The sequence below is a fragment of the Oncorhynchus kisutch genome, linkage group LG16 (assembly GCF_002021735.2).
Source record: "Oncorhynchus kisutch isolate 150728-3 linkage group LG16, Okis_V2, whole genome shotgun sequence".
Classification (NCBI taxonomy): Eukaryota; Metazoa; Chordata; class Actinopteri; order Salmoniformes; family Salmonidae; genus Oncorhynchus; species Oncorhynchus kisutch.
Window position 1 is genome coordinate 16,718,685 of NC_034189.2, and position 13,636 is coordinate 16,732,320.

Sequence of the window (13,636 nt, forward strand, 5' to 3'; positions counted from 1 at the left end):
TACACACATTATATTCAGTACTAGGATTAAAAAGAAAATGCATACATATACAGTAACATAATAGTAATCTGATTAGTACATATACAGTAACATAATAGTATTCTGATTAGTCAGTCCTGATTGAAATGTATACATAATTAGTCATTATTGATAAAAATTCCCTTAACAATAATGTACTACCCCAGTCTGTCAGACACACTATAACAGGAGACACCCTCACCATCAGCACTCGGCGGTCCCGTTCTGTCTGCTTGTGTGGCCTACCATATTGCAGCCGTTGTTGCTCCTAGACGTTTCCACTTCACAATAACAACACTTACAGTTGACTACAGTTAGCTCTAGCATGGTAGAAATTTGACAAACTCACTTGTTAGACAGGTGGCATCCTATGACAGTGTCACATTGAAAGTCACTGAGCTCTTCAGTAAGGCCATTCTACTGCCAATGTTTGTCTATGGAGAGTGCATGGCTGTGTGCTTGATTTTATACACATGTCAGCAACGGGTGTGGCTGAAAAAGCCGAATCCACTCATTTGAAAGGGTGTCCACATACTTTTGCATATATAGTTTATATGTCTAAAATAATAGTTACTGTACTACTTACTGAAGTCAGATCCTACTTTGGAAAGATTGTTGCTCTGACTGCATTTGTCTTCATATAACTGTTTCCACAGCTCTGCCCACGGCCTCAGTGAAGATAGTCACTGAGATAGATAGACATATGCTCTAACTACATTTAATCATGATAGATCAGATTCTATGTATGAAACAACTAACTACATTTAAACATGATAGATCAGATTCTATGTATGAATCAACTAACTACATTTAATCATAATAGATCAGATTCTATGTATGACACAACTACCTACATTTAATCATGATGGAGCAGATTCTATGTATGAATCAACTAACTACATTTAATCATGATAGATCAGATTCTTTGTATGAAACAACTAACTACATTTAATCATGATAGATCAGATTCTATGTATGATACAACTAACTTAATGTGTCTTTCTACAGCTCTGCCTGTGGCCTCAGTGAGTGTCTCTTCTCAGGGTCTCCTCTACTCTGGAGAGACAGTCAGTCTGCAGTGTGTCATACCAGAGTACACAGACTGGAGGTACTACTGGTACAAAAACAACCAACACCTTCCTGATGAGACCAGTAAAGTCATATATATCACCATCCCCATCACTCAGACTGGCCAGGCTGGTCAGTACAGGTGTGAAGGGACCAGAGTGTCTAGACCCACATCTTCACTACCAAGTGATCCTGTCACTCTCACTGTAAAAGGTGAGTTACTTTGTTGTGCTTTATTGATGTTGCTGACTATTTATATTGAGTCAATCAGGGTCTGTGTGCCAGAATTCATTACAATGAGCTCTAAAATGATTGGGACAGTGAAACATGTTCTGTTGTTCTGTTAAGCAATAACAAACATGTTCATTTAGTATAGTACAGAGTCATTGTTTATACACCTATTTCTATTGAGAGGAGTCTGTCCCAAACACTGACTCATAAACTTCATGTTTGAACATAAAGGAAAACATTTGTATAGAGGTTTCATCTTTGTATCTGGAACATTATGGTGTCTGTTACAACACGGGCAGCACATCTACATGTTAATGTTGCATGTGCCATAATCTACCAACTGTGATACAAAGGACCACCATGTGGGTAGTGGACACTTCAGGAAAAAGAGTAGAGTATTGAAATGTATAAACAAACAGGCGGGGGGGGGGGGGGGGGCTTCAACCCTCCAAGACCCCAAACATTGACATCTATTTGACCAAAAAACTACTACAACTATAAATTACTCTACTGTACTGTGTTCTACTGTACTCTACCCTACTCTATTGTACTGTACTGTAAACTAATCTACTGTGCTGTGTTCTACTGAACTGTACCCTGCTCTATTGTATTGGTTAAATTACGCTTGTGTGCGGGTTCTCGGCCATGGAAACACATATCATGAATGTCCCGACAAACATTTATTGTGCTGAGTTTGCTTCTAGAGGCAGTTTGGAATGCAGTACTTAGTGTTTCAACCGAGAACAGACCATTTTATGAGCTCCGCACATCAGCACTCGACGATCCCGTTCTGTACGCTTGTGTGGCCTACCATATTGCAGCCGTTGTTGCTCCTAGACGTTTCCACTTCACAATAACAGCACTTACAGTTGACTGGGTTAGCTCTATCATGGTAGATATTTGACAAACTGACTTGTTAGAAAGGTGGCATCCTATGACGGTGTCACGTTGAAAGTCACTTGAGCTCTTCAGTAAGGCCATTCTACTGCCAATGTTTGTCTATGGAGATTGCATGGCTGTGTGCTTGATTTTATACACGCCAGAAACGGGTGCGGCTGAAAAAGCCGAATCCACTGATTTGAAGGGGTGTCTACATACTTTTGCATATATAGTTTATATATCTAAAATAATAGTTACCGTACTACTTCCTGAAGTCAGATCCTACTTTGGAAAGATTGTTGCTCTGACTGCATTTGTCTTCATATAACTGTTTCCACAGCTCTGCCTACAGCCTTAGTGAAGATAGTCACTCCACAGGGTCTCCTCTACCCTGGAGAGACAGTCACTCTGCGGTGTGACATATCAGACTACACAGACTGGACGTACCGCTGGTTCAGAAACAATGAAGAGCTTCCCATTCAGACCAGAAAAACCATCACCATCTCTCTCCCTGACCAGGCTGGTCAGTACAGGTGTGTTGGGAGGAGGAGAGATCGGCCCCAGAAGTCATATCGCAGCTCAGCTCTCCCCATCATCATCACTGGTGAGGTCACTGTTTGTCTTCAATCTGGGTTCTGTAAATTTAGAGCCAATGAGGTTTAATCTAAATACAGACATATACACTGTAAATTCTAACTGAATGGAGTCAACATATGTAAAATATACTTTTATCACAATGTTACAGCATCAGCTGAATTACCAGACAGGTATCCACATGATTTGTGCATTATTTTCACAGCTCTTCCCAAAACTACTCTGACTGTAGAGCCAAACCCTGCATTCACTGGAGAGAAAGTCACTCTGATGTGTTCAGTGAGGTCTGACAGTATCTGGAGCTATAAGTGGTTCAAAGACAGGAATGATAATGTAGTATCCCAGTCTGGTTACAGTGACATTGGAGTCTCTCACATCAGTAGAGCTGCTGAGTCTGACCAGGGTCAGTACTGGTGTGAAGGGAACAGAGTGTCTAGACCCACATCTTCACAACCAGGTGATCCTGTCACTCTCACTGTAGAAGGTGAGTTACTTTGTGTTTTTGTCATAAAGATGGACACTATTTATATTGTGTCAGAATTCTTAGTTAAAGTATTGGTACAGTGTTGTTCTGTGAAGTCTCCAAACTCCAAAGCAATAACAAACATATTGTTAAATTAGTTTAGTACAGAGTAATTGTTTATATACACACTGTATTTCTATTGAGAGGAGTCTGTCCTGTACACTGACTCCTAAACTTCATGTTTAAACATAAAGGAAAACATTTGTATAGAGGTTTTATCTTTGTATCTGGAACATTATGATGTCTGTTACAACACGGGCAGCACCATTGAGGATATCAAATCAAATGTATTTATATAGCCCTTCGTACATCAGCTAATATCTCAAAGTGCTGTACAGAAACCCAACCTAAAACCCCAAACAGCAAGCAATGCAGGTGTTGAAGCACGTTGGCTAGGAAAAACTCCCTAGAAAGGCCAAAACCTAGGAAGAAACCTAGAGAGGAACCAGGCAGAACAGTTGAAGCTGGAGCAGCAGCACGGCCAGGTGGACTGGGGACAGCAAGGAGTCATCATGCCAGGTTGTCCTGAGGCATGGTCCTAGTGCTCAGGTCCTCCGAGAGAGAGAAAGAAAGAGAGAATTAGAGAGAGCATACTTAAATTCACACAGGACACCGGATAAGACAGTAGAAGTACTCCAGATATAACAAACTGACCCTAGCCCCCCGACACATAAACTACTGCAGCATAATACTGGAGGCTGAGACAGGAGGGGACACTGTGGCCCCATCCGATGATACCCCCAGACAGGGCCAAACAGGAAGGATATAACCCCACCCACTTTGCCAAAGCACAGCCCCCGCACCACTAGAGAGATATCTTCAACCACCAACTTACCAAACTGAGACGAGGCCGAGGATAGCCCACAAAGATCTCCGCCACGGCACAACCCAAGGGGGGGCGCCAACCCAGACAGTAAGATCACATCAGTGACTCAACCCACTCAGGTGACGCACCCCTCATAGGGACGGCATGAAAGAGCACCAGTAAGCCAGTGACTCAGCCCCTGTAATAGGGTTAGAGGCAGAGAATCCCAGTGGAAAGAGGGGAACTAGCCAGGCAGAGACAGCAAGGGCAGTTCGTTGCTCCAGAGCATTTCCGTTCACCTTCACACTCCTGGGCCAGACTACACTCAATCATATGACCCACTGAAGAGATGAGTCTTCAGTAAAGACTTAAAGGTTGAGACCGAGTTTGCGTCTCTCACTTAGGTAGGCAGACCATTCCATAAAAATGGAGCTCTATAGGAGAAAGCCCTGCCTCCAGCTGTTTGCTTAGAAATTCTAGGGACAATTAGGAGGCCTGCGTCTTGTGACCGTAGCGTACTTGTAGGTATGTACGGCAGGACCAAATCAGAGAGATAGGTAGGAGCAAGCCCATGTAATGCTTTGTAGGTTAGCAGTAAAACCTTGAAATCAGCCCTTGCCTTGACAGGAAGCCAGTGTAGGGAGGCTAGCACTGGAGTAATATGATCACATTTTTTGGTTCTAGTCAGGATTCTAGCAGCCGTATTTAGCACTAACTGAAGTTTATTTAGTGCTTTATCCGGGTAGCCGGAAAGTAGAGCATTGCAGTAGTCTAACCTAGAAGTAACAAAAGCATGGATACATTTTTCTGCATTATTTTTGGACAGAAAGTTTCTGATTTTTGCAATGTTACGTAGATGGAAAAAAGCTGTCCTTGAAACAGTCTTGATATGTTCGTCAAAAGAGAGATCAGGGTCCAGAGTAACGACGAGGTCCTTCACAGTTTTATTTGAGACGATTAATTGTCAGATTCAACAGAAGATCTCTTTGTTTCTTGGGACCTAGAACAAGCATCTCTGTTTTGTCAGAGTTTAAAAGTAGAAAGTTTGCAGCCATCCACTTCCTTATGTCTGAAAGGCTTCTAGCGAGGGCAATTACTCGATGCCGACATCTTTCTAGCTGATTTACAAGCTAAAGCTATGTTGCACTTGGTGACCTCTGACTGTAACATCGTTGGTGCCGACGTGGATAACAATATCTCTATACTCTCTACACTCGCCAGTTTTAGCTTTAGCCAACACCATCTTCAGATTAGCCTTAACGTCGGTAGCCCTGCCCCCTGGTAAACAATGTATGATCGCTGGATGATTCGTTTTAAGTCTAATACTGCGGGTAATGGAGTCGCCAATGACCAGGGTTTTCAATTTGTCAGAGCTAATGGTGGGAAGCTTCGGCGTCTCAGACCCCGTAACGGGAGGAGTAGAGACAAGATAAGGCTCGGCCTCAGACTCCGACTCGCTGCTTAATGAAAGTTTCTGTCGGCTGAATGAGAGACACCGGTTGAGCATTCCTACAGCATTTCCCTCCAGAAACCATGAGAAAGTTGTCCGGCTGCGGGGACCGTGCGAGGGGATTTATTCTAATGTTACTATCTGTGCTTACTGGTGGCACAGACTCTGTTTCATCCTGTCCTACACTGAAATAACCCTTGCCTAACGATTGCGTCTGAAGCTGGGCTTGCAACACAGCTATCTTCGCCGTAAGGCGATCGTTCTCCTGTATATTATGAGTACAGTGACTGCAATTAGAAGGCATCATGTTAATGTTACTACTTAGCTTCAGCTGGTGGAGGTCCTGTAGAACCATGTCCAGAAAAAGCGTCCAGAGAGAAAAAGTTGAATACAAAATTGAGTGAGGGAGTTATCTATATGTTAATGTTGCATGTGTCATGCTCTACCAACTGTGTTACAGAGGACCACCATGTGGGTAGCGGACAAGTGCACACTTCAGGAAAAAGTGTAGAGTATTGAGATGTATAGCCTACGGGGAGGCTCCAACCATCCAAGACCCAAAACATTGACATATATTTGAGCAAAACACTACTACTACCATATACTACTGTACCCTACTCTATTGTACTGTACCCTACTATATTGAACTCTACTGAACTGTACCCTACTCTACTGTACTATACTGTACTGTACCCTAATGTACTGTACCCTACTCTATTGTACTGTGCTCTACTGCACTGTATCCTACTCTATTGTACTGTTTTCTGCTGAACTGTACCCTACTCTATTGTACTCTAGTTGACCGTATTGTACTGTTTTCTGCTGAACTGTACACTACTCTATTGTACTGTTTTCTGCTGAACTGTACCCTACTCTATTGTACTCTAGTTGACCGTATTGTACTGTTTTCTGCTGAACTGTACACTACTCATATCTAAAATAATAGTTACCGTACTACTTCCTGAAGTCAGATCCTACTTTGGAAAGATTGTTGCTCTGACTGCATTTGTCTTCATATAACTGTTTCCACAGCTCTGCCTACAGCCTTAGTGAAGATAGCCACTCCACAGGGTCTCCTCTACCCTGGAGAGACAGTCACTCTGCGGTGTGACATATCAGACTACACAGACTGGACGTACCGCTGGTTCAGAAACAATGAAGAGCTTCCCATTCAGACCAGAAAAAACATCACCATCTCTCTCCCTGACCAGGCTGGTCAGTACAGGTGTGATGGGAGGAGGAGAGATCGGCCCCAGATGTCATATTACAGCTCAGCTCTCCCCATCATCATCACTGGTGAGGTCACTGTTTGTCTTCAATCTGGGTTCTGTAAATTTAGAGCCAATGAGGTTTAATCTAAATACAGACATATACACTGTAAATTCTAACTGAATGGAGTCAACATATGTAAAATACACTTTTATCACAATGTTACAGCATCAGCTGAATTACCAGACAGGTATCCAGATGTTTTGTGCATTATTTTCACAGCTCTTCCCAAAACTACTCTGACTATAGAGCCAAACCCTGCATTCACTGGAGAGAAAGTCACTCTGAAGTGTTCAGTGAGGTCTTACAGTATCTGGAGTTATAAGTGGTTCAAAGACAGGAATGATAATGTAGTATCCCAGTCTGGTTACAGTGACATTGGAGTCTCTCACATCAGTAGAGCTGATGTATCTGACCAGGGTCAGTACTGGTGTGAAGGGAACAGAGTGTCTAGACCCACATCTTCACAACCAGGTGATCCTGTCACTCTCACTGTAGAAGGTGAGTTACTTTGTGTTTTTGTCATAAAGATGGACACTATTTATATTGTGTCAGAATTCTTAGTTAAAGTATTGGTACAGTGTTGTTCTGTGAAGTCTCCAAACTCCAAAGCAATAACAAACATATTGTTAAATTAGTTTAGTACAGAGTAATTGTTTATATACACACTGTATTTCTATTGAGAGGAGTCTGTCCTGTACACTGACTCCTAAACTTCATGTTTAAACATAAAGGAAAACATTTGTATAGAGGTTTTATCTTTGTATCTGGAACATTATGATGTCTGTTACAACACGGGCAGCACCATTGAGGATATCAAATCAAATGTATTTATATAGCCCTTCGTACATCAGCTAATATCTCAAAGTGCTGTACAGAAACCCAGCCTAAAACCCCAAACAGCAAGCAATGCAGGTGTTGAAGCACGTTGGCTAGGAAAAACTCCCTAGAAAGGCCAAAACCTAGGAAGAAACCTAGAGAGGAACCAGGCAGAACAGTTGAAGCTGGAGCAGCAGCACGGCCAGGTGGACTGGGGACAGCAAGGAGTCATCATGCCAGGTTGTCCTGAGGCATGGTCCTAGTGCTCAGGTCCTCCGAGAGAGAGAAAGAAAGAGAGAATTAGAGAGAGCATACTTAAATTCACACAGGACACCGGATAAGACAGTAGAAGTACTCCAGATATAACAAACTGACCCTAGCCCCCCGACACATAAACTACTGCAGCATAATACTGGAGGCTGAGACAGGAGGGGACACTGTGGCCCCATCCGATGATACCCCCAGACAGGGCCAAACAGGAAGGATATAACCCCACCCACTTTGCCAAAGCACAGCCCCCGCACCACTAGAGAGATATCTTCAACCACCAACTTACCAAACTGAGACGAGGCCGAGGATAGCCCACAAAGATCTCCGCCACGGCACAACCCAAGGGGGGGCGCCAACCCAGACAGTAAGATCACATCAGTGACTCAACCCACTCAGGTGACGCACCCCTCATAGGGACGGCATGAAAGAGCACCAGTAAGCCAGTGACTCAGCCCCTGTAATAGGGTTAGAGGCAGAGAATCCCAGTGGAAAGAGGGGAACTAGCCAGGCAGAGACAGCAAGGGCAGTTCGTTGCTCCAGAGCATTTCCGTTCACCTTCACACTCCTGGGCCAGACTACACTCAATCATATGACCCACTGAAGAGATGAGTCTTCAGTAAAGACTTAAAGGTTGAGACCGAGTTTGCGTCTCTCACTTAGGTAGGCAGACCATTCCATAAAAATGGAGCTCTATAGGAGAAAGCCCTGCCTCCAGCTGTTTGCTTAGAAATTCTAGGGACAATTAGGAGGCCTGCGTCTTGTGACCGTAGCGTACTTGTAGGTATGTACGGCAGGACCAAATCAGAGAGATAGGTAGGAGCAAGCCCATGTAATGCTTTGTAGGTTAGCAGTAAAACCTTGAAATCAGCCCTTGCCTTGACAGGAAGCCAGTGTAGGGAGGCTAGCACTGGAGTAATATGATCACATTTTTTGGTTCTAGTCAGGATTCTAGCAGCCGTATTTAGCACTAACTGAAGTTTATTTAGTGCTTTATCCGGGTAGCCGGAAAGTAGAGCATTGCAGTAGTCTAACCTAGAAGTAACAAAAGCATGGATACATTTTTCTGCATTATTTTTGGACAGAAAGTTTCTGATTTTTGCAATGTTACGTAGATGGAAGAAAGCTGTCCTTGAAACAGTCTTGATATGTTCGTCAAAAGAGAGATCAGGGTCCAGAGTAACGACGAGGTCCTTCACAGTTTTATTTGAGACGATTAATTGTCAGATTCAACAGAAGATCTCTTTGTTTCTTGGGACCTAGAACAAGCATCTCTGTTTTGTCAGAGTTTAAAAGTAGAAAGTTTGCAGCCATCCACTTCCTTATGTCTGAAAGGCTTCTAGCGAGGGCAATTACTCGATGCCGACATCATTCTAGCTGATTTACAAGCTAAAGCTATGTTGCACTTGGTGACCTCTGACTGTAACATCGTTGGTGCCGACGTGGATAACAATATCTCTATACTCTCTACACTCGCCAGTTTTAGCTTTAGCCAACACCATCTTCAGATTAGCCTTAACGTCGGTAGCCCTGCCCCCTGGTAAACAATGTATGATCGCTGGATGATTCGTTTTAAGTCTAATACTGCGGGTAATGGAGTCGCCAATGACCAGGGTTTTCAATTTGTCAGAGCTAATGGTGGGAAGCTTCGGCGTCTCAGACCCCGTAACGGGAGGAGTAGAGACAAGATAAGGCTCGGCCTCAGACTCCGACTCGCTGCTTAATGAAAGTTTCTGTCGGCTGAATGAGAGACACCGGTTGAGCATTCCTACAGCATTTCCCTCCAGAAACCATGAGAAAGTTGTCCGGCGGCGGGGACCGTGCGAGGGGATTTATTCTAATGTTACTATCTGTGCTTACTGGTGGCACAGACTCTGTTTCATCCTGTCCTACACTGAAATAACCCTTGCCTAACGATTGCGTCTGAAGCTGGGCTTGCAACACAGCTATCTTCGCCGTAAGGCGATCGTTCTCCTGTATATTATGAGTACAGTGACTGCAATTAGAAGGCATCATGTTAATGTTACTACTTAGCTTCGGCTGGTGGAGGTCCTGTAGAACCATGTCCAGAAAAAGCGTCCAGAGAGAAAAAGTTGAATAAAAAGTTGAATAAAAAATTGAGTGAGGGAGTTATCTATATGTTAATGTTGCATGTGTCATGCTCTACCAACTGTGTTACAGAGGACCACCATGTGGGTAGCGGACAAGTGCACACTTCAGGAAAAAGTGTAGAGTATTGAGATGTATAGCCTACGGGGAGGCTCCAACCATCCAAGACCCAAAACATTGACATATATTTGAGCAAAACACTACTACTACCATATACTACTGTACCCTACTCTATTGTACTGTACCCTACTATATTGAACTCTACTGAACTGTACCCTACTCTACTGTACTATACTGTACTGTACCCTAATGTACTGTACCCTACTCTATTGTACTGTGCTCTACTGCACTGTATCCTACTCTATTGTACTGTTTTCTGCTGAACTGTACCCTACTCTATTGTACTCTAGTTGACCGTATTGTACTGTTTTCTGCTGAACTGTACACTACTCTGTTGTACTGTTTTCTGCTGAACTGTACCCAACTCTATTGTACTCTAGTTGACCGTATTGTACTGTTTTCTGCTGAACTCTGCCCTACTCTGTTGTACTGTTTTCTTCTGAACTCTGCCATATTCTGTTGTACTGTGCTCTACTGAACTGTACTCTACTGTACTCTACTTGAATGTATTGTACTGTGTTCTACTGAACTGTACCCTACTTTGTTGTGCTGTGCTCCACTGAACTGTACCCTACTCTACTGTACTCTACTTGAATGTATTGTACTGTGTTCTACTGAACTGTACCCTACTCTATTGTGCTCTACTTTACTGTATTCTACTGTTCTCTACTCTACTCTACTGTACTGTACTGTACTGTACTCAAGTTTACTTTACTTGAGCTGCTTACAATTGCAGAAAGGCCCCATGTGCTCGGGATCTATTGGTCTTGGCCTTGAGACCACTCAGGATCTAGTGGTTTTGGTCTTGAGACCACTCAGGATCTAGTGGTTTTGGTCTTGAGACCACTCAGTATCTAGTGGTTTTGGTCTTGAGACCACTCAGGATCTATTGGTCTTGGCCTTGAGACCACTCAGTATCTAGTGGTTTTGGTCTTGAGACCACTCAGGATCTATTGGTCTTGGCCTTGAGACCACTCAGTATCTAGTGGTTTTGGTCTTGAGACCACTCAGGATCTATTGGTCTTGGCCTTGAGACCACTCAGTATCTAGTTGTTTTGGTCTTGAGACCACTCAGGATCTATTGGTCTTGGCCTTGAGACCACTCAGTATCTAGTGGTTTTGGTCTTGAGACCACTCAGGATCTAGTGGTCTTGGTCTTGAGACCACTCAGGATCTAGTGGTCTTGGCCTTGAGACCACTCAGGATCTAGTGGTCTTGGTCTTGAGACCACTCAGTATCTAGTGGTCTTGGTCTTGAGACCAATCAAGAACACACACATTTGGTCTTTATCTTGTTATGGTCTCAATTCACTGGTTCTGGATAGTGGGACCAATGTTCTGGTCTAAAACTTGGTTTACAAACCTTAGGCAACCCATGGACTTAGATAGACATTGCATCATTGTCTACCTGTATGTCGCATTATGGCATCTGTGAGAAGATGGGCAGCTTCATTGAGGCCATCTCCATTTAGAAATCGTCAATTGTCTTCTACTATTTCTATGAGTTGGTAAACAAACAGAAAGGGTTCACACTGCCACCTAGTGTGTTGTTTGAAATGGTAAAAAGTCAAGGTTGGCAATTTACTGCCACCTGCAGTTATGGAATGTTTACTCACAATTATAATTCATTGTCTGATCCTTTGATGACCAGAATGGAATTATGTGATCCTTTCTTAACCCATAGGAAGTCCAACCCAGTTGAATACTTACAAATTGTGAAAGTCCTCAATAGTGCTGCTCATGCAGAAACATGCTTTTGCGCACTAGAGTCCTCTATCTTTGTCTATGAGGCAACCCAATTGGAGGAAGACAATATTCTTTGATCATTGGCTGATCACTCCCAAACCATAGGAATCCCCACCCAGTTGACTACTTTTTGATGGTGGAAGCCGTCAATGGCAATGTTTATAGTCAAATTAGTTTTTTTCCATCTAGCGTTCTCTATTTATCTCTATTTTTAAAAAATGAAAAAATGAAAGGAAAAGTGATAACTAAACATTTAACAACATAATGAATTAGATGCATAAGTAAAAGTCAATCAACATGTTCCACATTCATACAATCAACATTGAACATTTTACAGAGAACAATAGAGATTACATTTCTGTAAATTCAATTTAAAGGTTTTGAAAATTGGTTAAACATCATGTTTTTACTATTTAGTTAATTTGTTCTGCAAATACATTCACATATGAATCTGTAATAGGTTCATCAGAATGATCACTACTGTGCATCCCTTTACTGCTTATATTTCACTATGTTTCTGTAGTGACCCGTTTAGTGTGGTGGTAAGGAATTCAGGTATACAATAGAAAGAAAGTGTGTGAGAAGTATCTTTGTCTATCTGACAGATGCTGGAAGACATGTGTTGAAAGTTGGGAAAAATAGGATACAACTTAGAAAACAAATATAAACCCCTAAAGTGCACCAGTTCTGTAGAACAACCCATAAATTAATGATAGTTTTAACAATGTTTTGAGGCTTTACATCGTCTGTTTACATTTACATTGTTTACACACATTGGAGTAAAACCAGATTGTATTCTTCAATAATCAATGGGTATGAATGGGTATACATTATATCATTCATTTATAAGTACAAAAATGGACGTAGTAACTAAGTATTATAGCTTTAAGTTCAACATACACCTATAATGAACTTTCCAAAACAGCTACATTTATGGACATTTCTAAGGTTTCTGTATGTTGATATTCAGTGCTCTTTTCTCTCAGCTCTGCCTGAAACTACAGTGAAACCCTGTGTTCACCGGAGAGACAGTTACTCTGACGTGTTCAGCTGGGTCTTACAGTGACTGGAGCTATAAATGGTACAAAGACAACAGTGAGATTAGCTTGTCCCAGTATAAATACCATAATACCAGATCCACCATCAGTAGAGTTACTGAGTCTGACCAGGGTCTCTACTGGTGTCAGGGAGAGAGAAGATCCAGACCCACATCTTCATCCATCAGTGATGATGTCTCTGTGTCTCTATTCACTGTGAATAGTGAGTCTTTTAGTTGTTGTTGCTGTTGTTGTTATCTTATCACTCAAACCTATTGAAATACCCACAGATTATCAGCCAAAGACCACACTGACTTCAGACAAAGAGAACATATTCACAGGAGACAGAGTGACACTGAGATGTACTGTAGATTCTCCTGGATGGAAGTTTTACTGGTACAGACACAGACCAGACTCTACACCAGTAACCACAACCTCTGGATACTCCTACACACTCAGCTGGGTCAGTGTCTCTGATGGAGGACAGTACTGGTGCAGAGCTGGGAGAGGAGACCCAGTCTACTACACTCTGTACAGTGACCCAGTCCAGATAAACATTACTGGTGAGTCGAAAACAGTTTTATGATAAATGGATGTTATTTTATATGGATAGACAGTAATCTATGGTATAATATTTGTCTGTTAACTGTATCACAACAATGATAGATAACTTGAAGCTATAGTGCAACAGTTTATTCAGTT

General features: G+C 42.4%; 1 protein-coding gene across 1 annotated transcript in view; it reads left to right on the forward strand.

Annotated features, from left to right (window-relative positions):
* Positions 1-13,636, forward strand: part of LOC109906211 (basement membrane-specific heparan sulfate proteoglycan core protein-like) — a 258,730-nt gene that overhangs the window by 217,811 nt on the left and 27,283 nt on the right. The window contains exons 13-17 of the mRNA XM_031793088.1: positions 2,537-2,800; positions 2,996-3,274; positions 6,601-6,864; positions 7,060-7,338; positions 13,225-13,497. Of these exons, the coding sequence (XP_031648948.1) occupies positions 2,537-2,800; positions 2,996-3,274; positions 6,601-6,864; positions 7,060-7,338; positions 13,225-13,497 (1,359 nt within the window). The remainder of the gene's footprint in view (positions 1-2,536; positions 2,801-2,995; positions 3,275-6,600; positions 6,865-7,059; positions 7,339-13,224; positions 13,498-13,636) is intronic.